General features: G+C 38.3%; 1 protein-coding gene across 2 annotated transcripts in view; it reads left to right on the forward strand.

Annotated features, from left to right (window-relative positions):
• ADAMTSL1 (ADAMTS like 1) overlaps positions 1-25,745 on the forward strand; it is a 437,554-nt gene that overhangs the window by 274,057 nt on the left and 137,752 nt on the right. For both annotated transcript variants that reach the window (XM_069002429.1, XM_069002428.1), the window contains 2 exons: positions 7,564-7,609; positions 19,572-19,808. In XM_069002429.1, the coding sequence (XP_068858530.1) occupies positions 7,564-7,609; positions 19,572-19,808 (283 nt within the window). The remainder of the gene's footprint in view (positions 1-7,563; positions 7,610-19,571; positions 19,809-25,745) is intronic.

The raw sequence follows: 25,745 nt of genomic DNA on the forward strand, positions 1-25,745 counted from the left end.
GTAAATTAGCTAAAATTAGATCAATTTTATGATGTGTGCATTTTTCGTAAGACAGAAAGGGCCTAAGATAAATTGGATTTGTTTTCATTAAGGAGTAATATCTTCTAATTTTGATCACACATATTATTGATTCACAAATGAAGCATCGAATGGTTTCTGTTTGTCAGACAATGGAACAGATGCATGTTATTCATGTTAGTTTAAAGTGAAATAAGAGAATAAGAAACCATTAGCAACATTTCTGACTTGCATTGAAAACAGGATACATTAAATACTGCAAAATATTGTTTTATCTGTATACAGCTTTGATACCAAAGTATTGACTACTATTGCTGCTTCAGAACTGAATGTAGAATGTAGTCCCAGCATGTGGCTGTGACCCTTATTTTCAGGCTACAGTCACAGACTCATCTGTCTCAGAGGCTTTGATTCCCAGAGATTCTGAAGTTTGTTACATCTAGCACTGATAAAAAGTCCTTTCAATTTTCTGAGTGAAAATTACAATGGAGCAGTTATGTAGGTTGGGAGTTTCTTCTTTATCAGATACAAGCTAACATACATTACTGTAATTATTGTGTAATGATATAAATGCAGCCTGCTCTGTCCTGGCACTACTAAATAAGCCAGATTAGGCCATTTTATGAAATGTTCCTATATTGGTCAAAAATGATCAGTTTAAATACTGTGGGGTTTTATGACTTTGAGAATAAGTCCTTTTCTAGTTTAAGGTCTATGGAATAAAGAGAAAAATATTTGTGCACAAATGCTATCAAAGTAGTTGAATGCATCCCTAAAAGTAAATAGCATTCTGATGAAGCATACCACATCACTCATGAAGAGTACAGTTAATGTCATGAAATTCTTAGGTGACCTGCACTATGAAATTATTTAGGAGGATGTTTCTCATTACCTTGTTTAAAACTGTATCTGTATACTAGTGTAGTATATTGCTTCCTTCAAAGACCTTCAGGATACCTGAATTGCTAGGTTTTTTTCTGCTTCAGCTGATATTTCTAGATGGTTTACTCTGTAAAGGACATCCTCCATGATATACTGTATGAGTCCAAATAGTTGGAAGAAATTTTTGGTTTCTTTAGTTTTTAGGTGCTTCTAGTTAAGGCTGTGCCACCTAGCAGCATTTTAAAAAGGAAGTTATTATTCTATTTACTCTGCAATTAGTGAAATCTGTAATTATGAGAATTTTGAAACCATTTTCTACTTTCATTTGATAGAGAAGCTCTTCCAAAATTTTGAGAGAGCTCTAACTCTTTCTAATGGCAGAAGCAGCAAGCAACAATCTTATATCTGAGTCAACATGTCAACATTAAAAGAAGTTGCAAATTTCACACTATGTAAATCAATATTGTAATCTGTGGAGTGACTGCTGGTGGTCTTCAGAAAACCAGTTACACACACTGTGCTGGCTTTCCTAATTTCTGGCTTCAGTGCCTCACTGAAGTATCTAAAATTACAGAAAATGCTTTCCTAGTGTTGTTTTCCTGTGTAATCCCTTGCTAGACCTGACACAGAGATGTTACATATTGGTGTTTTGGGTGAAAAACTGATATGTAGTCGAATGAATAGTACTCAGCATTGTACCTGCAGGTGAGTGATGGATATGGTCTCCATAAATCCGTCTCTCTGCTGAGAAGTAGCCTACCAAATAAAAATGTCTGTCAAGCCCTCATTCAGATGATATACTGTTCATATGTCCAGGTTCACTGGAAGAGCTCTTAGCCATTCATAAGTCTTTCAATAAATCTGTTCTGGGACTTAAATTTAAAAGAATTAAATCAGTCAGGCCTTTGCATGATGTAGAGTTTTTGTAAGCCTTAATTCTGTAAGAAACCTAAGATGTGATTCTCTAAAGATTCTCTAAAGACCAAGAACTAGATTGTACATGAGAAAGCATGCATTTCAGTGGAGGTGGGCTAACACACATGATTTAGATGTAGGCTCAAACTTCCTCTAAGAACGGAGAACTTGCAATCCTGTTCAGCACGTTTGTTTTATAAAGACCAGCTGCAAAACCTGAATCCTGCTCCAATTTCTAGCATGTTCAGATTTGGGGTGTTAGTACTTCTGGGCTTGCAATATGTTCTCTGTGGTTTATTTGTGATACAACAGGACAGGTGAGATTTTATATTGTATTTTTTCCACTTGGGTTGTGAAGAGACCTCTCATCCTTGTTTTGCTGAAAGGCAGGGGTTTTTTTAGATTTTGCTTTTCTGCCTTTCTAGGACAGTGAAAAACATTCACAACTGTAATTGCTTTCTGTATATCTGCAATACAAGTTATGTGTGCAAATCTAAAGAAACTTCTTAAAATATTCTTAAGAAAATAAAAAATACTGTAGTCACAAAAAAATATGTGAGACTAAATGCTGAAAATAGTGTTCTGAAAGCACTCTTGACTTTTTTTCTGTATTTTCCTCTCTTTTTTCTTAAATTAGATCTTTGTTATTTTAAGTGGGCTAGCCAGCCATATTTTTCTGAGTTTAGGCAGTGTTATTTAATGCCAGCTGTTACTTAGAAAACAACAATCAGTGACTTGGAATGAGGCAAAGAAAAACTTGGAAATAAAAATTTACCAGAAGGATACTGTGCAAACTGTATCAAAAGCTTTGCTAAATTCTAATAAAAATACATCTGCTAGTCAATGAGATGACTCACCTTAGTAAGGAAATTAAGTTAGTTAAACAGAACTTTTCCCTTTTGAACCCATCTGCAACCCTCACTTTCCCAGTCTTTCTTCATAGGAGAGGTGTTTCACCCCACTAATTATTTTTGTGACCTGGATCTGCTCCAACAGCTCAGGTTGTGTCTTTTGCTGGGGACCCAGACCTGAGCACAACACTCCATGCGGGGTCTCATGGATGCATAGTAGAGGCAGAGAATCATCTTCCTTTACCTAGTGAACATGCTTCCCTTCCTGCAGCCCAGGATAAAATTAGCTTTCTGGACTGCAAGTGCACATTGTCAGCTCATATTTAATTTTTCATCCAGCAATATCCCCAAGCCCTTCTCCGCTCTTGGTCAATTAATTACTCAGTCTGTATTTATACTGGAGATTGCTGCCATGCAGGATCTTGTGCTTGGCCTTGCTGAGCCTCATGAGGTGCACATGGGGCCATTGATGATAAGTATAATAACATCACTTATGTCAGAATTATTGATTGCCTAATACCAGGATTATGAAAAACATTATTTATGAAAAAATTGGCCTTTCGTGGCCCCAGATCAGTACGCATGTTTTTATTTGCCTTGCTGGTTTTCTGCATGTAGTGACTGAAGTTGGTATTTTGCCTCCTGGTTGTTTATTTTTCAACTGCAGAAGAAAGAATATTTGTATGATCTGTAACTAAATTTGCCAGGGAAATTTGGCTTGTACCTCCATGCCCAATTTTCTTGTCTTAAAGTTAACTACTCATGTAGCTCTTCTGGTATTTCACATTTCAACAACATTAAGGAGCTTGTAGGAGACCATCTTCTAAACAGAGAGAATGAAAGATTTTACAGATGCATGGCAAAATATACCAATGTGTCTCAACCACCCATGGTGGCAGGCAAGGTGCTTGTTAACAAAAGGATATGGAAAAATCTTTAAAAATCTTTGCAACTTATTGTCAACTGAATGATTTAGACATGAGTTTAGCAGACCCAGCCAAATAGTTTCAAAAGGTGAACTTCTTAGAATCAGTGCAGTCCTGATTCATCTTTCTTGTTCACAGAAGTTTGGTGTTCAGGCCCTTCCTTCTCACTTCCTTTACAGGAAAAGGGGTGTGCTGAAGAGTAAAAGAGACTCACTTTTCCTCAGAGAAGGACAAACACAGAAATTGTGTTGAGGATGACAGGGGGTCATAACACTGTGACACATTTTGGAAAGAGGTGAGAGCAACAGGGTGAAGAAAGACAGATGCAAGATGCTGTTATCCCTGTGTGTGTAGCCTGGCTTCATGCCACAGCCTGCCTAAGATCTCATGGGAAATGACAGACCCACAGCATACTTATCTCACAAGTACAGTGCAGAAACCAGAATCTGTCCCAGAGAAGTGGCTATCAAGGGGTGTGAAAATAAAGTAGGGGAGATTATTCAACATTTTATCAACTTCCAAAACCCTGTAGTGAACAACTGCATCAAAATTCACATGCACAAAAATAACCCACCCATGGCTCACAGTTGCTTGTTTATAAGGAGACTTGTTTCTTAAGGAAAGCATTTCAAACTCTGATGACTGCTGAGAGTGGCAGAAGTTGATGAGGTCCTCCTCAGCAAATCTCTTTCATAGTCTTTGGTAATTACAGATAAAGCAACTTTGGCAGGGGGTTGCTATTCTTTCTGGCATAGATTTTTGTGAGGCTTCTAACTCTAGCTGAGCGCAAATACACATCTACTTGAGACCTTTGAGGGGGGGACTTGAACTAAGTCCCTCTACAAACTGGAGCCTGGAGGAATAAATACCAGGGGTTTGGGTTGTTTACATTAAGAGAAGTGAATATTTTAATATATTAAAAGTTGTTAACCTCTTTCCAAAACTTTACTGGAAACAAGTGACTAAGTTTAAGGAATGAAACATGATTCCCAACAGCTTGCTTTTCTTTCATATTCACATGATAATAATTCCCTGTTAACCCAAACCCTCAGCTACCTTTTTCCACTAAAATATCTCCTGCAGTGTAGATAATAGAGAAGGCTAGAAGTACTGCTTACTTCTCCCACTCTTTCTGTGCTCTTCAAGATGAACTTGGCATTTTGGTTGACTTCCGAGTTTTGCTACTGGCTGTGTGTACTCCTTGTTGATAGGAGTTGCCATTTATATCCTGCAGAGATCAGATGAAAAATGATGACTATATCTCACAACATGGGCTCACTAATCTGCCGTGGTCCTTCCTTGAATGTTAAAGGCTCAGTGCTGTGGAATTCTGCAAAGCATCCATGCTGTGATATACATGCAAATCCCATGAGTTTGACTCCAAAAGTAGTTACTTGTGCTTAAGAGAATCTGGAATACTGTCCTGAAGTAGGGTAAATCTGAAACAAAAACTACTATGCAAATCTATTGTGAAAATATATCATCTAAGGCTAAAAAACTGTTTACCTGCTTTCTGGTTGATGGGTGATGACTGGGAAACTAATGAGTTTAAACAACCAAACTCCAAAGTATGGTCTTGCTGAGTAAACAAGGGGAATTTTCTGAGTGTTTCCTAGTGTTCATTAATCATAAGAGCACTAACTGCATCCAGAATTGCACATTGTATCTGAACATCCCTGGCCACTAGCCAAAGGAGGAAAAATGGAAGAAAAAAAATTGAATAGTTGTTTTGTCATATGTTTAAGGAAAGGACCTGTTCTTTTCCCTAATGTAGAGAATAAGTGACATGGTTTTTTCATTTCAAAACAGATAATATGAAGAAACAATGAAAAGAAGAAGAAACCGAGAGGCAGCTGATAGAAAGGAAACTTAAGTTTTCCTGGCAGTTCAGTGATTCTAACATTGATCAGTTACAGTCACTGAAATTGTGCTAATATCAAGTCTGTGTGAAGCAAAGTAATGTCTGACAGGTTGTGTGGCATTTCTGAGAGACACATGGGGCAGGTAGCAAGCTTGATGAACAAGCTGTTCAATGTAGTAAATAAGGCCTTCACTAGGACTGCCTAGTAAAATAGTTTTTTATTTGCTCTCTATCATTAGCAAAGTACCTTTATTGAATGCAATATAAACACTATTTTTTCAAGCTTGCCTGTATTGCTTAGGAATGACTGGAATAGTGTGTGTGGGTGTCACTTGAGTGTTCTGTTGTTGTTACTGGGTTTTTTACTTTTTAGTTCATAGTCTATTATGAATGTAATTTTTATTATTGTACTTCCAAACCCAATTTTTTTCTACTGCTAGATACTCTGTGCACATTTTTCATTTCTTCCAAGCCTTTAAAGATAAAAATTTACTGGAATTAAGTACATAATACTACAAAATCACTGAATTGGTGATAGTGATAGGTGATATTTCTATTATGCTTTTCATAGCATTTTTATATGCCAAATGCTACACAACAGAATATGTTATCTTTCCACTTAGATTTACTCTGAAAATGTGATGAGGTTTATTTACTTGTTTGTCTCCTCTTGCAATCATTTAGACAATTGTGGTACATAAATGACTATTGGATGAATTTCACAATTAAGTCTTGTGGATAATGAAGACAGAGAGGATGACTTCAATAATTTCAAGGAAACTTGTTCTATTTATTTTAGAGTTAACTCAGTAGGGGAAAAGTTTCTCTGCTTTAAAAAAAAAAAAAAGGAAAAAAATCAATTCAGATGCTGCTGTCCTTTCCCTTGGATAGTTAAAAATGCTTTGGATTTTAAAAATCAGGCTTGGCAGGCATTTATTCCTGAAAGAATGTGTGCTTGTTAAGTCCTGGCCAAAAAAAAAGGAACGGGGTGGAGGGAGGGAAAGTTGTGAAATTAAGAAATTAAAAATTTTAGGAATTCTAGTCTCTTGAAGGATACATTTTAAAATCCAAAAAGCCTGCATTCTGATCTGCACTGAGGACCTCCTCAGAGTATACTGTCTGAACTCATAAAATACATGAAACTTCACCTAAGGTCAAATACTCAGAATACATGCTGCTGAGTGCAAAGAAGTTATCTGGCTGTTGACCTTTATTTTGCGAGCCCTGCCAGCATCAGGGCTGATATGGGTCTGCTGTGGGAAAAAAGGAGGAGAGCCATGAAGAGCACACATCAGAGTACATGCTCTCCTTGACCTCACTGGGCTGCTCTTTGAATGCTGTTCTGCAGCAGCGAATTGAGGGGAAGCTTTATGCTCTCCTTCTCCCCTCATATGAAATTGGGGAAAAGCCATGTCATGCTAACCTGAAAGAGGGTAAATCTAAACTGAAATAGAGTAGGTTTAAGTTAAATATTATGAAGAAATTTTTTACTGTGAGAGTGGTGAGGCACTGAAACAAGTGGTCAGGAGAAGCTTTGGATGCCCCATCCCCAGAAGTGTTCAAGGCCAGTTTGAATGGGGTTCTGAGCAATCTGGTCTAGTGGAAGGTGTCCCTGTCAATGGCAGAGGGATTGGAAGTAGATGGTCCCTTCCAACCCAAACTATTGTATGAGTTCATGCTGCTGCAGGCATAGTTCCTCCATCCCAGCACCCAGTTGTTCCCAAGAAGAAGAAAAAGCCTGCCTGCTCAGACTATGTCAGTGCTAGACTGTGTGCCCAGGAAGACACAGAGCTATGCCCTTGTGAAATCCTTATGAATTTCTTGGAGACATGAGACATTATTAATGTGATTCTGATGCTGTTTTTCAGCTAAATTCTGTATTCTCACTTCTAATCTCATTTACAAACTGATGCTACCTTCTAGAAAATAATTTTTAAAAGAAAGGTAGGAAACTAAGGAGCTGTAGCATACCTCAGTAGGAACAGATGATCCTTTACTTTGGGGAAGAGAGTTGGTGGGGGAGTTAGATATGGGAAAGTAAACATTATGTGTTGGCTTTTTATATTCAGCTATTAATGTTTTTGGGTTTGTTTTTAATTTTTGGACACAGGACCTGTGAAGGGCGAAACATCCGGTACAGGACATGCAGCAATGTGGTAAGTGAAGTATAGCTTTGATATGATACAAATCATCACATATGATAATCACTTCCATATTACAGAAAATAATTTGGTAAAGTGATTGTGCGAATATTGTAGCTATCTAAACTACTTTCATACCACAGGACCACAGAACCACACACAAACCTTTGTCAGTTGCTTGAAAAGTAGAGAGATTACGGCATAGCCTGATGCTAAAACTGTCTGGAAGGGATTGCAGTCACAGCCACCACAAAGTCAGTGAAACTTCGGAGTTGGTCTTTACAACCTCCCTGGCAGAATCAAGACATCTTGTGTTCTCAGTAGTACTTTGATAGCCAGATGGTTCACATTGGCTAGTCTGTCGGGCTGGACGATTAAGCTGTTAAGAATTGAAGACAAGTTAGTAGAAGATATGTGATTCTATGATTCTGTATGTTTCTGTTCACTTGTGCCCTCACAGCATTTTAATTCTGTTGTGTGTCTTAGAGAAGCAGTTTTGCATAGCCAGTACCAGTGTTTTGGCAGTTCCAAAGGCTCTTGCTGGTTTTTTTATATGTGGCAAATACAGTTTTCAATACAATAAAGTAAGAAACTTCAACTTCTGTCTCAACAAAGTGAAAGTGTGTTTTCACTGGTGAAAATTGAAATAGAGGCTTTCATATGGAAAGTTTTATTGGGTGCCAAGAATAGTAAACGCTCTCAAGTTACATGGAGAAATGTCAGTTTTACCAGTAAAGATGGAAAATGAAATCAAACGTACACTGGGCCAAGCTTTCTCATGCCTGATAGGGACATATTCAGGAGCTTTTCAATACATGCTGTGTTTTAAAAGTTTAAAAGTTTAACTTTAAAAAAGGAATATGTTAGCTCATATTTAGCTTATCTTTCCTTCAATAGACCACAGTTCATAATGAAAGAAACTGCTTCTATCTGAGTTTTAGTCTCCTATGCAGTAAGATTTCTCTCTTTAGTTCTTTAGGAGTTGGTCTTTGATAATCCCTGTGAGCCCCTTCCAACTCAAGAGTATTCTGTGATTCCTCTGAAATTTGTTCTGATTGTATTGTTTGGGTTCCTGAAAAGTCTCATCAGTCTAGCCTTCACCTTCCCTAGCTGACAGCAACTTATGTAGCTAATAAATAGATTTGCAAGCAGATTAGCAGTCCGGTTTTCCTCTAAGGAATTTTGGCAACCCCCACATCTGTGTGAGGAATGGCAGGTTTGATTTGTGCTAGTCAAGTTGCAGGCCATAGCTCTGCTATATGACACAAAAAGGAAAAAAAAAAAAAGAAACAAAGAGATACTGTTAAAGGCTAATTGGACTACAATTAAGCATTTGGTTTGTTTTGGTTGCGTACTGTATGCACATTGTGACGGTCCCTTTCCGTGTCTGATCTGCCGTTGTGTATGTTAAGAGCAGTGAGACAGTAGCATCCTGCTCTGCTGCCATGAGATGTTCCTGGATCACCCTGATGAAAGACTGGAGCTTTAGCTGGGTTGCAACCCTTATTTTCGAATCACTGAGTTTAACTTTCCAAGATAAGGAGTATTTCTTTAGAAGTTATTTTTAGCTTAGGTTCTGCTTTGCAAATGTGCACCTGAACAGTTTTCTTTCAAAATAAAACCTTGCAGAGTTTTTTCAGGCAATTCCTTTACATATCTTGTATTTGGCAGTAGTGGCTCCAGAATTTCCAGCTATAGCGGGTTCAGTTCATAACCGAGCACAAACACCAATTAAGTGCAGTGGTTTGGTTCAAAATATCCATTACTTACTTATTTTCCTTCTGTGAGATAAGAATTAGGAGAAAGCAAAGCAGGCACAAAACTTAAAAGAATATAAAGAAGTTTATTAACAGACCTAAAAGAAAGGGAAAAAAAGTCAGACTAAATCTTCAGAATACTTCTCTTCCCCCCACCTTTCTACCTTCTCCCACTGTCAGCGTAAAAAGACAACCCTTGAGATTTTCAGTCAGTTTACCACCTCTATAATAATTTCTTTTTTCAGTTCACTTAGGGAGAGGAGTCTCTCTTGCTCATGCTATGGAGACATCTCCCCAAGTTCTCTCATGGCTTCAATGTCACAGCAAGACAGCTACCCAGGATGGTTCTCTGCTTGCATGTGAGAATCCCTTCCCTTGACTTACAGCTTTCCCCACAACTCTTGTTGAGGGTCCAGTCTTGAGCTAATGGGGTACCATTTTAAGGATGAGCTGTTCAGAAGCAAAAGGTTCTCTTCACCCATCTCTGGGTTCATCTTAATCTCTACGAACAGAGATCTTCTTCGTCTTCCATGGGAGCAAGGGTCTTCATCACTTTCATCTCTCTCTGTTCAAGCTTCTCATCAAATCACAGCTACTTCAACATTTGCTTGTTTCAGCACAGATACTTTTGCTCACAGTTGCAGTTTGAACACTCCACCCCCCCATGCTTTCATGAAATTACAACGGGTACTCTGATGTATCATAGTCCATCACCACCATAGCTTTACAACAGAATTTCAGCTTCTAGGTTTGAAACATCTCCCCTTTCTCCTCTCTCGGGGTTTCAGCTCTTCCTTCGTCACTGACTTTGGTGTCTTTATGGTGTTTTCTTCACGTGCCTTCACCTTTCCTCTTCCTCTGACTCAGGAGAGGATTGATGTCTGCAGGCTTCATCTGTTCTGGACAAATCTGACAGCACTAAAAGGGTCAGTCTCACCCAGGCCTTGCAGGTGGAATTCACCTTTTGCTGTTGCTCACATGATCTTTGCCGGGCAGCGGCCTCAGATGAATTTCGGCCGCACTGGGTGAGGGCCGGCCTGGCCAGGCCGAGCCGCGCTGCCGGGCCGCCTGCACGGAGCCGGGCTGTGGGGGCTGCCCCGCATGGAGCAGGGCTGTGGGTGGAACAGGGCCACTCGGCTCCGGGGTGGCTGTCTCCCGGCCGGCCCGGCCCGGTCCGCACCGCACCGAGGGGGCTGCACCAGATGTCCAGCGAGCAGAAGCGGCTGAGATCTCGGCCAAGCCAAGCCGCGGCCAACTCGGCCGGGCTGCGCCGAGCAGGGCCCGGCCCGGCCCCGCTGGGCCATGCTGCGGGACCCCAGTTACCTGTCCAAGAGCCGGAAGCAAGAGAGCTTTCCCGGGCTTTGTTCTTTCTTAAATGTGCATCACAGAGGTGTGTCAAGCTTCTTAAGTGGCTTGAAAAGTTGCCAATATTGAGACTAGCCAGTTGATTGGTTGTATTGGGTCCAGAGGAAGCTGTAAGCACGTCTTTGCAAAGAATTCAGTTCCGCGGCTGATGGAGCCTTCTTTAACTAGAAACCCAAACTATGCTAAACCATGACACCAACCCAGCAATGAGGTTTACAGCTGCAGAACTCACTTAATTATTTCATATCAAATAATCCAAAACAAAGCTTTCAAGCTTTCAGCTTTACTATGCTGAAATCACTGACAATTTTTCTGCTGAAATATGAAGACCCAGGACTGCATTTATGATTTTAAACCATTTTGGTGGGGAGTGTAAAGAATGGCTTGTGCAGTGTAAATCTAAAGCCATTTGGGCCCCAGGCTTACATCTCTGTTCTAAAATCCATTCTATTACTGAATTCTGCAGTTTAACACTGAAATACTCTTTGTCTCTTTCAGAATAGTAAAAAAAAGTTAAATTATGTACTTCGTCTTTAATGAAGTCTACTCTTTTGTCTCCACAATCCAAGGATGCATATACACAAATTGGATCTTCCAAACAACTCATTAAGCCCATAGCTTGTTGTGGAATTCTGCATTAGAAAAGGTCCACAATATTCTGTGTATTTTTGTTAACTCAGATTTTACCTTTAAAGATTTCATCACAAAGACACTGAAAATCCAGAGGATGGAAATTCCAGGCTCATGAGACCTATGTTTTCATCTCTTACATGATGGTCTTTGCTTTGAAGGCAAGAAAGATCAAATCCCCCATTTTAGTCCTGCAAATGAAGCTAGTTATCATGCATCGTGGAAAATTCCTTTTTGATTCTCGTGGAAGTCAGTGTGTCCTGAAATACACTTTTCATTACCATTATCTTGTGCATAGCTTGAGGAATGATGTTCATAAAATAACCAGTGTTTTTGTTTTTTGCAAGCTGTCTTTCCATGAACTTACATGGGGTTTTTTTATGACCATCCTCTTGCAGGAAAGGATGGGTAGTCACATATACTAAAAGCAAATTATTTGAAATGTGAAATTGGAGAATTGGAAGAATACTTCTTGGAGTCTGGCAATGAACACATTTTATAGACACTATCATTTGCAAGATTTTGCTACAGCTGGTTTTAATTCATCCTGAAATTAAATTACAGAGGGGGAAAAAAATGAGATAAAGAAAAAGAAAGGCAAGGGGAAGAGTGGCATGCCTGTTTTTCCACTGACGAGTATTAATTATTCCAGAGGTGCTGAATAATTTTGCGTAATAAAGACTGTAGGAAAGACTGATACTGCTGTCTGTAAAGCTTCTGCACAGTCCTTAAAAGAATAAATCCAATCCAGTATGTTTGCCTGTTGTTGATCAGAAACTGGAAAAATTATGGGTATGAAGCCACATGTGTAAATAGTAAAAGAAGGAATGAGAGGATCTGAAGATGATTTAGGGTTGAATTGCATCTGCTTTTTTTCTTCTTACTATTCACACTGACTTCAAGCATGTTTCCAGCCATTTTAGAATATAATCATGGGAGGGATAGAGGGAGTCATTTATTTTTCTTTAGAAAATTAGTCTGAATGCAATGAAAACATGTTTTTGCAACTATCTGGGTTGCTATACTGAACATTATGCAAAATAAACAAATATATTTTCAAAATCTGAGTAGGATTTTTTTATTTGTTCTCTTTCCTTTTTTTTTTCCAAGCTAGCACACTCTTTTTTCCTTCTTCGACATTCATTCTTAGTTGCCAGGTGTTCTTCAGATTTTGTACCAGACTGTCATGCCACCTCATATGTCCTTTCTCTTTTTCAGTCCTTTTGCCACTCTTCTGTCTTTTCCTTTCTCTTCCCTTCGTTTATATGCAAATCACTATGAAGGTTGTTTGATTATGTACTGTCTTTATGCCTTTCTTCTCAGTTATCAAACTCTTCCTTGTGACTGAAAGCATTTTTATTTTCCGTGATACTTTTCCTTTCATTGCACTGCTTTCTGAATCAGAAAAAAAAAAAAAACAAAAAACAAAAAACCAAACAAAAACAACAGCAACAACAACAACAAAAAAAAAAAAAAAAAAAAAAAAAAAAAAAAACAAATGAGAGGAAAAAAAAAAAAGGATGAGACTGACACTGAAGCTGCACAACAAGGCAGCTCTTTCAACGAGGTTTCTGTTAAGTCTAAGATAAAATTTGTAGGCTGTAGATCGCATTAATCACACAACCAAAGCTTGTAAACACCACCTGCAAATCTTTTTATATATACCTCACTTTCTTCACTTGGCTGAGTACCAGCTGTAATGTCATCCCCCACTTTCTGGCTTGTATTCAGACAAGCTATTTCCATCCCTGTTTCTTATCAGCTCATGCTGCATTTTGTATACACCAGCAATGATGTTGTTCATCTTACTTTCTACAAAATAACACTATCTTCTTTCCATGCTCTAAACCCCAGCCTGGAAAGTGTCAAACCTAAACTTCCATATAAGTACATAATTCTCAGAAGCATTGGCTTATGTGTATGAGAAGTATCATCACCAAGTAGATATTTTCAGACTTACAAGAATGATTAGCAGAGTTTAATTTTTTTACCCAATGGTGATTAGAAATGCCATTTTGCAATCAAAACTCCCAGTTTACATTTTGCAGTAAAACATTAAAAAATTAAATAAATTATAGGCACTACTCATATCTCCTTACAACACACAATTTATATCATGTCAATTTACTTTTTAAGTGGAACTTCTTCCAAACGCAGGTCATTTTTTGTGACTACAGTCTGTTTTTCAAACTGTTGGGTTTTAGTAACTACCATCTTATTCCTGATTGGGTGCACTTTAAAACCTCAGTGTGTCATCTAGAAATTATTTCTTCATACTTGGAAAAAAGTGCTTTTAATATCTAGCAAATGACAGAAGCTTGGACTTCTGGATTTGCAATCTTCTCAGCAAGCAGAACTGTGAACCTGTGTCAATTAAAAGATAGAACAAAAATCCCACATTGTTGCCAGTTACTGTAAATGTATAAAGAAACTTTGTAGACCAAATAATCACTTCCCTTACAGTACTATTTCATGACTTCTCAGGACTCTGGGTAAATCACAGTTTTAAATTCTCTATTTCTGATTATTTTTTTTAATTTGAACAGCTCGTTTTTATCTGATCATATGGCACCCTTGATGCTTTTAGAAAAATATGCTTAAATATTATGTACTTATGTTAGTTTTTGACTGAAGTATTTGGAAGTTTTCATGCTGAAATTAAACTTAGTGTATCTAATTTAAACACTTTGCTTCAATATTTAAAAGGGATGGATGGAAAAAAAGACATTAAAATTACATGGAAGGCTGCATACTGAATTATTTGCCAAAATGGGAACATACTTCCAAAAAAGGTGCTTTTTTGTAAAAAAAAGTAATTTTATAAATATTAAAAATGACAGATATTAATGGAAGTTTGCATTTATAGCTCACTGACAATTCTAGCTCTCATCTCCATTCCATGTTTATTTAACGCAGAGAACATTTGCTGATATTTCCCCATTTTCTTTGTTCCTATTATTTTTCTCAGGCTTCTCTCTGTCAGTTATTGCAATGTCTTGGGGTTGTTAAAGAAAGCTTTAGTGTGAGCCCATCTCAATCTAAGCAACTAAATATGACCTTAAATTATTTCTAAGTTCCTAGAAGTAGGCTATTGAAAAATCTGGCTGCAAGAAATGTAATTCATGCAGGGCACTCAACAAGGCTTCAAGGCTGAGTGGAGCTTCTGTTAAATCCCTAGATCTCCTAAGTCTCTGTGTTTTTAACTAAAGTTCTTACTTGGTCTTAGAAAAGCCCCTGCTTGAGGACCTCAGGTTTTCTTCCTCGGTAGGGAAATTGGTGCAGCTGAAACACTGTGAGTACTTCATGGAACTGATTCAATAAGCTGTTCTGTCAGATGCTGCACAGAGTAGTCCAGTTGTTAGTAATTTTTTGCACAGAGGAAAAGCTCCAGGTATAGTAAATCATTCTTGGCCTCTGCAAATATACAAGCACATATATTGTAAACTGTTTTAAAGTTCCTCAACTGTTTCCACCTATCGCAGCTCAGATAGGATCTTCTACATTTCACCCACTAAGTAAACTTTAAAAAGGCTGACCCTCTTTTGTCCCATGAAATCTGATCTACCTATCACCATCAAGGGACATCTGGGATTCATCTTATCTTTTCCACTGGATTGTTGATTAATAGAAATTGTTTTGAATGGGATTCAAACATGGCAAAACTCCATGGACCTTATGAATTAAAATAGGGTAAAATAAGAGGTCAAGTTAAAAAAAAAAGAAAATGGATGTGAGGAAGAAAATGAAGCCATAATAATATGGGCCACATTACATGCCTAAGAAGTGAGGACGAAACTCCTGTGTATATTTTAAAATGGTTTGCATAGATCAAAGGGGTTTCTGATCACCTTTAAAATTATATACGTTTTCATTGCAGTAGAGGAAATCTTGACCTGATAGGATGAATAAAGATTATAGGTGTCCAGCACAGGCTCAGTGTTTCAGCACTATCTCATGAGCCTTCATGAGCTAAAGGTCATAAAAGACTCACCTGGGACTCACAGTTAAAGGAGGAACGGTTGTTTCCTTGTTTCCTATTCACTGGAATTTTTCATCCCTAAAAAGTCTTAATGAATAGGAAGTTTGAAGATAAATGGACTTAGATGAAACTTTCACGTTTATTAGTTCTTTCTGATTCTTCAAGGAGTGCAATGGCAGCAGTTCCTCATGTCTGCAGGGGCCCATAGATAATTTCCAAAAGAAAACAAAGCTGGTAAGACTTCACTATAGTACCAAAACTGGAATAACCTGAAGCAGGACTGTTGTACTTTTGTGGACAGATACCAGGGCTGCCACATGCTCCAAGACAAACACAGGCCATGCAGATGTGGTTAGCAAAATTCCTCACAGAACTACATAGCCCACACAGAGATGCACTACCTCGGGTTCACTACCACACTGACTTGGTCCATGACTTCTGCCTGTCTCAAAGTGTCTGTCAATCTGTTGTGCAGGTAGACGAGCTGCACACTATTACACAGCTCCCAGAAACAGACTCTTAGCTGGAGGAACATGTAACTTCACTCACGCCAAGGAAGCTGTGCTAGCTGGCAGCCATAGAGGATCCCCTTACTCTAAAACACCATGCACATACCAAAAGCAGGCTGATTTTTTAAAAGACTTTGTGGAGTTAGTCTGTATTTTCTCTTGTCCTGGAGCCAGCAGTGCAGAAATAAGACACAGCAAGACTGCCTCAAAACATCAAGTGGCCTTATCTAAAGGTGTGCAAAGTGTTTAGAACAAAATAGAAATTTACTGCTTGAAAATATATGCAAAAAAACCACTGGTTTTGCCTTATCTTCTATTTCAGCAACGAGAATACTTACTTATAGGCTGAGAACTTAGGATTTATGGTTGCACAAATCTCAGCATGAAGAGGCTCTGATCCCCACTGACATATAATACAAACAAAAAATAGTAAATTTAAGATGAAAGAAAAAATAGATGTGCAAAGTTCTGTACAGTTCCTATGTTTTAGCTCTCATGTGACCTACTTCTAAAAATGGGTAATATTCAGACCACAAATTTTCTTAACACTGTCTATTTTGATAATAAAAAAATATTATACAGCTTGTGAAGGTGTTATGCATGTAGATACAAATACTTGTGCTTTTTTAACCAGAAGGAAATATCCTTCCTGAGGGAAAGAGATCTCCAAGGCCTTCAGGTAAATTTAGGATTCAGGATTTCAGCAGGAGAAAAGTTAGTGTACCAGGCTGTGACCCTTTTTCACATCTGTGTGCCAAGTATGCATATCTATGTTTCTGACTGCTTGCACGTATTCTTAATCGCTTCAAATTTCACATCAAAACTTTTTTTAAACACAAGCTCTGCTATTTAAATTTATCGTTTTATTTTGACCACAGTATCAAAGACTGGAAGAATTTGACATCGGTCCTGGTCACCTGCCGTGTCATGAAGGCTTGTTATGTTGAAGTATGCTTTTTATTTCTTTGATTTAAAAGTAAAATCAAACACAACAAACATAGTATTGAGTTCTGTACAAAGCCGGATTATGAATTCTGTATGTTGTGTGCTTTATTGGGCTTTTTTCTCTTTGTAAAAATAAAGCTGTTACAAGCCAGGAAGTTCTGAAGGTAGAGCCAAGCTTGAACCAAACAAGAGAGTTGGCTTGGATTTCTGCAGCCAAGCCTTGGCTTGGGTATCTGCCAAGCGAATAGACCTGATTGTATTCATTTACAGACAGGAAAATTCAGAGAAGGGTAGGCACCAGAAGATTTTGTGGTAGGAAATACAGCCACTGTGTTCTTCTTCCCTTGTTTGAAAATAGAACTAAACCAGATCTTGGGTCAAGCTGTAGCTATCTTGTTGTTCATCCTTTGTATAAGAGCATAACATAAAGACCACTTTTTCTCTAATTACAGAGCTGTAGAGGAATAATGAATTTCCCACATATTTTTCTGCTTGCTTCAAGTGTCCAGACTTTGTCCTGTATCAAAAGTTTGCCCAGATTATAAAAAGCACCTGATTTCCCCTCAGTTTTTGTTGATATTTGAAATCAAACTGAAATATTTGCAGCTTTTTTTTTTTTTTAATCTTCTGTAATATATTGATAGAAAAACTGTTCTCTGTTTGAGTCCTCCAGCATTAAAATACCAGTTTCAGGCTTGGACTTTCAACCTCCACTTTCAAAAAGGAAGAATGAGCTCTGGGTTACTGCTCTTTGATACATAGTTTTCTAGGGCTAGATTTAACCCACATCATTTTTTCTCTTATGCCTTAATCCATTGAACCTTTTGTAACAGGAAGACTGTTGCCTTGCACTTAGAACACAGAACTTTTGACTGGAGTTTGACCCTTTACTTTTGGGGTGCATCAGGCTCAAATACAAAGGAAATTAATTGAATATTTGCACACATGGTACAAAGAAAATTAGATGACAATCTGTGGCTAAGGCCATGGCTTGTATGTCTGTATAGTTCACAACAAGAAATGTTTGGAGCGTTGCGATCCAAGATTATTCAACGTGGCAAACAAAATGGCCATAACCACGTTCCAACAGTGAATGAGAGGCCAGAATGGCTAACCTGGGTTTAAGCCAAGAGCTTATTCATAGCCAAGACTGTGCCGTGTTCCTTTGAGAGGAGATTTGAAAGTTTCGTTTTTAAGAGAGATTGTATTTTAGATTTTAATAATAAAAAATGATTGATTAATGTCACAAAGTGACATGCAGCCTCCGTGTCTTTCATACCCAAAGCTGTAAGAGTCTGCCCTTTTAAAAAGATGCAGAAAACTGTTAGTGAATGAAGTGGTAAAAAAGATCTGAGAAACATAGGTGATTATTTAAACTAAGAAGACATATTTTCTGTCAACAGCAATAAGACTTTCCTGGCTGGGAGCATAAGAAGTCCATGAATAAGGTTGTCATTAGTGACTCTCTAATAAGATGAAGTAGTTTGAAGGCAACAGAGAATACAAGTATCTTATAAGGATATTATTTAGTTATGTGGTTGTGTGTACATCAAAATCTTTTTCTACCAAGTCTGTAATCAACGTTTAGGATTCTCTGTTAAAAAAAATGTTATAGTCCCCAAGCAGAGGGTGTAACAACTGTTCGTTTCATCTGGTATTTTATCAGATATCATCAAGGAGCAGATTCCCTCACGGCAGTAAGGTGGAGGACTCTGGGATCTTAATAATCTGAGGCAGTCATATTGCCAACATTTGGGTTTTTTTGTCTCAGTTCTCATGATGTTTAATGTTTTCTGTAAATCTTAGCTCCTTATTCCTGTAATTATGCAAGAAATTCAAGTTACTTCTAAAAAAACTCTAGTGAATCCCTAGCCTTTGTGGTTGCTTGCTCAAGAAGACTTGGAATACCGTTCTTCAAGGATCAAAAACTGGAAAGGAAATAAAAAGAACTCATGTTTATTTTGCCTGAAGACTCATGATTTTAAAGCTCTTCTTGCTCTCTTGAGAACCTTTCTAATGTTTTTCAGTGCTAAGTGGTAGCAAGAAAGTATATATGGATAAAAAAAGGCTGACATTCTTACAAATAAGGTACTATATGCAGTATGAGTGGTCTTTGGTTTTTGTATCAGGTGGACTGAGTTCAGAGTTAGATTTATACATCTCACGAATCTCCTGAAGAATTAAAAAAGGAGCTTTTTTAAGGTCTTCTCAGAAAACTGAGACTTTAAAAAGTCCCTAATTATGTGAGTTATGAAATCTTAAGTTAAAGAAATGCAAATATATATCAAATGCTTCTGATTCTTGTTGCCATACCAACTGATTTAGGTCACTGAGGCAAAAAAAATGCTAGTGGCAAGAGCTTAAATAAAGAAACAATTGAACCACATAGTTCTTTTCTCTTTCTCCTCAAACAAAGGGAAAAATCTGTCTGGAAAAGCATGGCTGTGCACACACACTTCTCCACATATGTGCACAAGTAGAATGAGATCCAGAAAGAGCACTGTGACCCCCTTTTGCTTAACCACAAGGCTGTGGTTAAGACTTGTACAGTGCGTTTCTTATTTCCCATTTACATATGGTCTGGGTGTTCTTTCAATACTTCCATGGAAAGAAGAAAGAAAGGTATAATTATCTGTTAAATTATGTGTAGCTGTAGCTATTTCAATCACTCTTTTTTGTCTAAACAGAAACTCTCTACATCTGGCAGCTCTGGAACCCAGTCAGCTGCATGATACTGCAACTGGCTATCCTGAATAGACCTGCTGATCTTGTCCTCTTTTTTTTTTCTGCAGGACTGCCCACCAGAAGCAGGTGATTTTCGTGCCCAGCAGTGCTCTGCTCACAATGATGTCAAGTACCAGGGGCAGTTGTACGAGTGGCTTCCTGTCTCCAACGACCCTGACAACCCATGCTCACTGAAGTGCCAGGCCAGAGGAACGGCACTGGTTGTGGAGCTAGCTCCAAAAGTTCTGGACGGGACACGGTGCTACACTGAATCCCTGGACATGTGCATCAGCGGCTTGTGCCAAGTAAGGAGAGAAGCCCTGCCTTAACCCCTTTCCTCATGACTCCTCACAGGCTCACTCCCTCTCCTCCTCCATACTTTGTGTCATTTTAGGGTCTTTGTTTTAATCATCTGTTTCCATTCACTTAAATTAATTTCTTGGGGGGTTGGGAGGGGGGAGGGCAAGGGGAGGGACATGTATAATTTCAAAGATTACTTTCTCACTTTATGCTGCTTCCTTGGGGTTCTTTTGAAGTATTTTATTATCTGGTTTTGAACTGTTCTGTATAGTTAGCTGCAGTAGCAGATCTGATTTGAAGCAACAGAAGAAAATAATGTTGTAGCTTTTAATTTGGATACGCCAAAGTTTTCCAGGTCTATCAAATTACATTATCTTTGAGGATTATTGCTCCCTGTAAATCAGAAACCCACATGGCAGTAGATGAGGTACTAAAGTGAAAAAACTGCTGTTCCTCCTGTAGGACTAAGCAAGCTGCTGCATCTGCTTGGACCTTCGCATCCTTATTTGTTACCAGTGAGAAATGGAGGCTTTTGGACCCTTCATTTCACAGTGCATGGAGACCTCTTGGTCATTCAACCAATTTATTCTCATCCTGATTTGGTTTTATATTACCTTTGTGCTTTTATGTATACATGGGTGCCTTATCATTGCTCCTGTTAAATAACTTACTCTATCTACATTAGATTTTATTATTCTAAACTACATGTAGATTGCTGGTTGACAAAGGGAAGGACTTCGGCACCATCTCTGTAAAGTTCTGAGCACATCTAAGTCTCAAAAACTTCGAGGGTAGATTCATGTTTCATTGCACGGTCATCTTAAAATCTATGTAGACTTGATGTGTTGTTCGCTTTCTAGTGTATTTTCAACCACTTTATTTTTCTTTGGAAGCTTTCCTCCCTGTTTCTTTTCTCTTTGATTTTCTGTCCTGAGCCAGAAGCAGTCCTGAAGTAAATGAAATAGAGTAGATAGTAGAGATAATAGGGCTAATCTCATTTGTGATCTGAAGAAGGCAATCATCTAGACCTCTTCACCTCAACACAGGGCATGCTTGTCAAAATTCTAGAATGCCTAATGAGACAGACTATTTTTAGTTGTTTTCTGTTTTTAAATCTTTTAAAAACTTGACTGGAAGCACAAAAATCTGGATGGGAAAAAGATTCAAAGTTGTTTGCATATAGTGGCCCAGAATTTAGGAGCAGGCTGATTTCTGGCTTAGTCCAAATATGAAGCATGCTTTTTCTCAGGAAAACTTTGTCTTGGAAACAGAGTTCCTGAGCATATAATACTAAAACAAACTCATTTGCATTCTTGTGACAGTTCTTACTTGGAAAGCTGAAGGTAGCTGCACTGTTAAAACTATAAAGACTGATGTTATTTCTGTGTGGTTTAAGAATAGACAAATACACTAGCACTAGTGTGCCTGAGTAATTTCAGTTAAACTAACCCTTTTCTTATATACCCTAAAATGTTAGAATAATTTTTAATGCATAAATGACTTTATATTTTCCATGTTCTTCAGCATTCAGTTTTTTCAACTATTTTGCCATATATTTAACAATTACTGCATTTTTGAGGATTACAAAAAAAAATTAAAATAAAAATGCTCATGCTGTATTCCTCACAGTGAAAAATGTGTGTGTTAAATTTAAAGCAACTCAAAGTGTTATTATCTCAGTTACCCAGTCATATCTTTGTGACAGTAGAGGTACTGCATTAAAAAAATTGTAATTGATTTTGCCCTACTTATAGGACAGCATTTTCTTTACTATCTATCACAGCAATAGCTAGTACTACATAAGTAGTCCAGAATGGTAAAGAGTATGGAATTTGCCATAATAAGTGGTGAACTTTCTTTAAAAGCAGTGATCTTCCATTGCTTCTATAAAGGTTATTTTAAAAGATTGGGAAACCATAGAGTTATAGAAGAACAAGTGGAGCATTCTTTCTCTGTAAAATTTGTGTGAATAAACTTATTTCTGTAAGTATAGGGAATTCATGTAAACTTCAGAGAAGACAAAATACGATTTTAGAGATTATTTCTATTCAGTTGCAGTAGGAGCTACAGGCTACCACTTACCTAAAATGGTTGACATACTGTAAACATAGTAATCATGGGTCTCAGTAGTTTGTGAGAGTTCATAATGATCCTGACAGAAAAGCAACATTTTCATGACATGTCTCTGGAACTGCATAATTTGGAGCAGTGTAGCAGACAACTGTAGTGATCCAGATATGGTTTGTCACAACTGGAAAAAATGAAGTCTCCTAAGATGTATATTCCATATAAGGTCCTGAAGATTAAAAAGTGAAGTATGTTTCTTATGTAGTTTAACAAGGGCAAGAGCCATTTCACCTGGTAGAGGGCAACCCTGGTTTTGTATGCAGATTGGAGAATGAGATCCTTCAGAGCAGCCCTGCAGAAAGGTACCTGGGGGTCCTGGTCAGTGGCAAGATGAACATGAGTCAGCAGTGCCCTGGCAGCCAGGAGGACCAACCCTGTCCTAGAGGGCATCAGGCACAGCATCACCAGCCTGGCAAGGGAGGGGATTGTCCCACTCTGCTCTGCACTGGGGCAGCCTCACCTCAAGTGCTGGGGGCAGTTCTGGTGCCACAATTTAAGAAAGATATTAAGCTATGAGAGCATATCCAAAGGAGGGCCATGAGGATGATGAAGGGCCTTGAGGGGAAGCTGTATGGGGAGCAGCTGAGGTCACTTTTTCTGTTCAGCCTGGAGGAGACTGAGGGGAGACTTCTCTGTAGCCTTCTACATCCTCATGAGGGGAAGAGGAGGGGCAGGTACCCATCTCTTCACTCTCATGACCAGTCACAGGACTTTAGGAAATGGCATGAAGCTGAGTAGGAGGAGGTTTAGCTTGGATATCAGGAAAGAGGTTTTTCACCCAGAGACTGGTTGGGCACTGGAACAGGCTCCCAGGAAAGTGGTCACAGCACCAACCTGTTTGACTTTAAGAGGCATTTGTACAATGCTCTCGGGCACATAGTGTGATTCTTGGGGTGTCCTGCATAGGACCAGGTGTTGGACTAGATGATCCTGATGGGTCCTTTCGAACTCGGCATATTCTATGATTCCATGACAAAAGGTCCTTTGCAACAATTGCGCTATGTTGAAGGTGAAGAAATATATTTTCTGGATTGCTCAGAGCAAAACTACTGAAAGCAACGAAGTTTACCCTCCTATCGGCTTGCATTGATCCAAGTGTTACAGCAACCAAGAAGGAATTGAATGTTCTCAAGATACAACATTATACATAAAACATATGTCTATTTAATTATAGTCTGTGCAAGAAACTTGAAATAGTAAAAGTGATGTTAATATCGGTGTATGCTTGCATAGATGTAGGGCATTTTTCCCAGTAGATCGAACAAAAGTGTCAATTTTCTTAACTAACCACAGCAATGTATTTCCTTGTATGCAAGGCTTGGGTCAACCCATAGCCTATTGTGGGCTCACAAGCTCTTCTTCAGATCACTAATGGCAGAAATTAAAGGTTAGTTGTACTGCCCTCTATGTGCCTCAGTACTCACTCCTGATTTAAAGGTAATACTTTTCACTCTCATTGACAAGAATGTATTTGTTAAAAATATGCAATATTTGGAAATTATAAGATCCCTCTCTCATATTTATCCTTTATTTTTCATATTCTTTGGAAGTTTAATACTACCAGTACCTCAGTGGCATATTTATGACTCTGTGTTTAATTACAAGATTTTGAGCTGAAGTCTTTGTTTTGCAACTACTAAGGCCATTTAGAAGTTAAAGTCAGAAGAGACGTCTGATTCTATTCAGGGCAAGCTAAGCCAATTTTGTGTGTACAACAAGCTGTATCCCTGAATCTTTAATTCACTAAGGAGTATGGTTAGAGATTCTTAAAAATATGTTTAATTTTTATTTAAGGAGATAGGGTTTTCGAGAAGTTATTCAGTAGCTGATTGAGATATACTTCATGGCATAGGGCAGTATCCATGAGTGATAGTCCAGAAATCATGCAAGCTGCAGACATCTTGCCTCTCTCTGTATTATATAAACATAAATGTTTTTTCCCATGAAAAGATGTATAACTTGCCTTTGTTCTTTGTGTGAAACTCCTAAGAAATTAAGAGAAATTAATAGGAATTAATTTCTGAACACTATTTTTTTTTATCTGTAGTTTTACTCTTGAGTGCATAGTGAGACAGATTAAACAACAGCATTTTCCAACAAAAAAATTTCAGTATGTGATGCATTTTATTTCTTCCTAATCATCTTGTTCCTTCTGAACATTTTAAATTCCTTTCTGTATGGATATCTGTGTAATTTGGGTTTCCTTTTTTGTCTTCTCTTTTTAAAGAAATACAGATTACTTAGATCTTTGGGTCTCATTTTGAGTTTACCTCAGGTTATATCATGGCCCATTGGTGTATTACAGCTGCTTGAAACACAATGCTGAAGTCAATAGAATGTTCTTTTAGGAAATAGTGATTTGAAGTTCAACATTATGAAACCTCTTTATAGGTAGAATTGATGGGTATGCTGAGGAAAACACATTTAAAACTTCCAATTTCTAGTTTAATTTTCCCTGTTTGCAAAATAAATTCCCGCGCTTCAAATCCTTTTTGGGGGTTTTGAGAATATAAGCAATTTCTGCATACAACAGTTGAAACTGCAGAGTTGGGAGTGTGGTGGGTTGATCCTGGCTGGATGCTCTCTGCAGCCAGACAGAGGAGAGAAGTTATAACTGAAGGCTCATGGGTTGAGATAAGGAATGGGAGAGATCGCTCACTGATTACCATCATGGGCAAAAGGGACTTGGGGAAATCAGTTGAATTTATTGCCAATAAAAATCAGAGGAAGAGAAAGAGAAGTAAAACAAATCTCAAAAGCATCTTGCCCCCTACCCCTCCCTCCTTTCCTCTACCTCCTCCCTGTGAGCCGCAAAGGGAGATGGGGAGTAGAGGTTGCAATCAGTTCATCACACATGTTCCTGCCACTGCTCAGAGAGAGGAGTCGTTCCCCTGCTCCAGTGCAGGATCCCTCACAGGGGAGGCAGTTCTCCATGAACTTCTTCAACGTGAGTCCATCTCATGAGCTACAGCTCTTCATGAACTGCTTCAATGTGGGTCCCCTGCCACAGGGTGCAGTCTTTCAGGATCAGCCTGCTCCTGCTTTTATTTGAAATCAGGGTTATTCTTTATCATCACACTTAGCATTATCACAGCAACAAAACCAGGAAATTTGCTGTACTGAGCATGTGCACTAGAATACTGATTTGTCTGCTCTGTTTCATGCAGCTCACACCTAGTGTATAATCTCTCTGAAAAGGATCCAACATGGGTATTTTCTGTCCTTCCTTCCTTCCTTCCTTCCTTCCTTCCTTCCTTCCTTCCTTCCTTTCTTTCTTTTACTAATGTAAACAAAATCTCCTTTGTGTTATCCAGCTTCCCTGTCGCAATCAAAAAATATAATTTCTCTTTCTGTTTCTGCTTCAGGGGGAATATTCCATTTTAATTTTTGGGTTTTTTTCTGTTTTCCTTGTCTCTTTCACTTCTTCCTGTTATCACAGTCTTCATACTTAGTTCTCTCTCAACATAATTTTTGTCTTCTGCATGTGTGAATTCTTCAAATGTTCTTTATTTTAACTCTGGCAAGGAAGAAAAAGAAAGTCAGTCTTTGCTTCCTCAGATGGGTGATCAAGGATTATTCAAGGCTTCTTCTATACCCAGAATGGATGTCAGAGTCTGTGTGTTGCTGTATAACACCAGATCTGGGGTTTTTTGAAAAAAATTGTTATGGTTTTCATTAAATATGTGGCCAAATAGTAAATTGTTGTGCAATTTCCCAGAAGCAGGTCTCATCAATATCATAGCCAAATCCTCACCTGATGTAAATGAGTATTGCTTCCCTGAAGTCACAATCATGGACAAGATGCTTTCAGTCTG

The sequence above is a fragment of the Aphelocoma coerulescens genome, assembly GCF_041296385.1.
Source record: "Aphelocoma coerulescens isolate FSJ_1873_10779 chromosome Z unlocalized genomic scaffold, UR_Acoe_1.0 ChrZ, whole genome shotgun sequence".
NCBI lineage: Eukaryota > Metazoa > Chordata > Aves > Passeriformes > Corvidae > Aphelocoma > Aphelocoma coerulescens.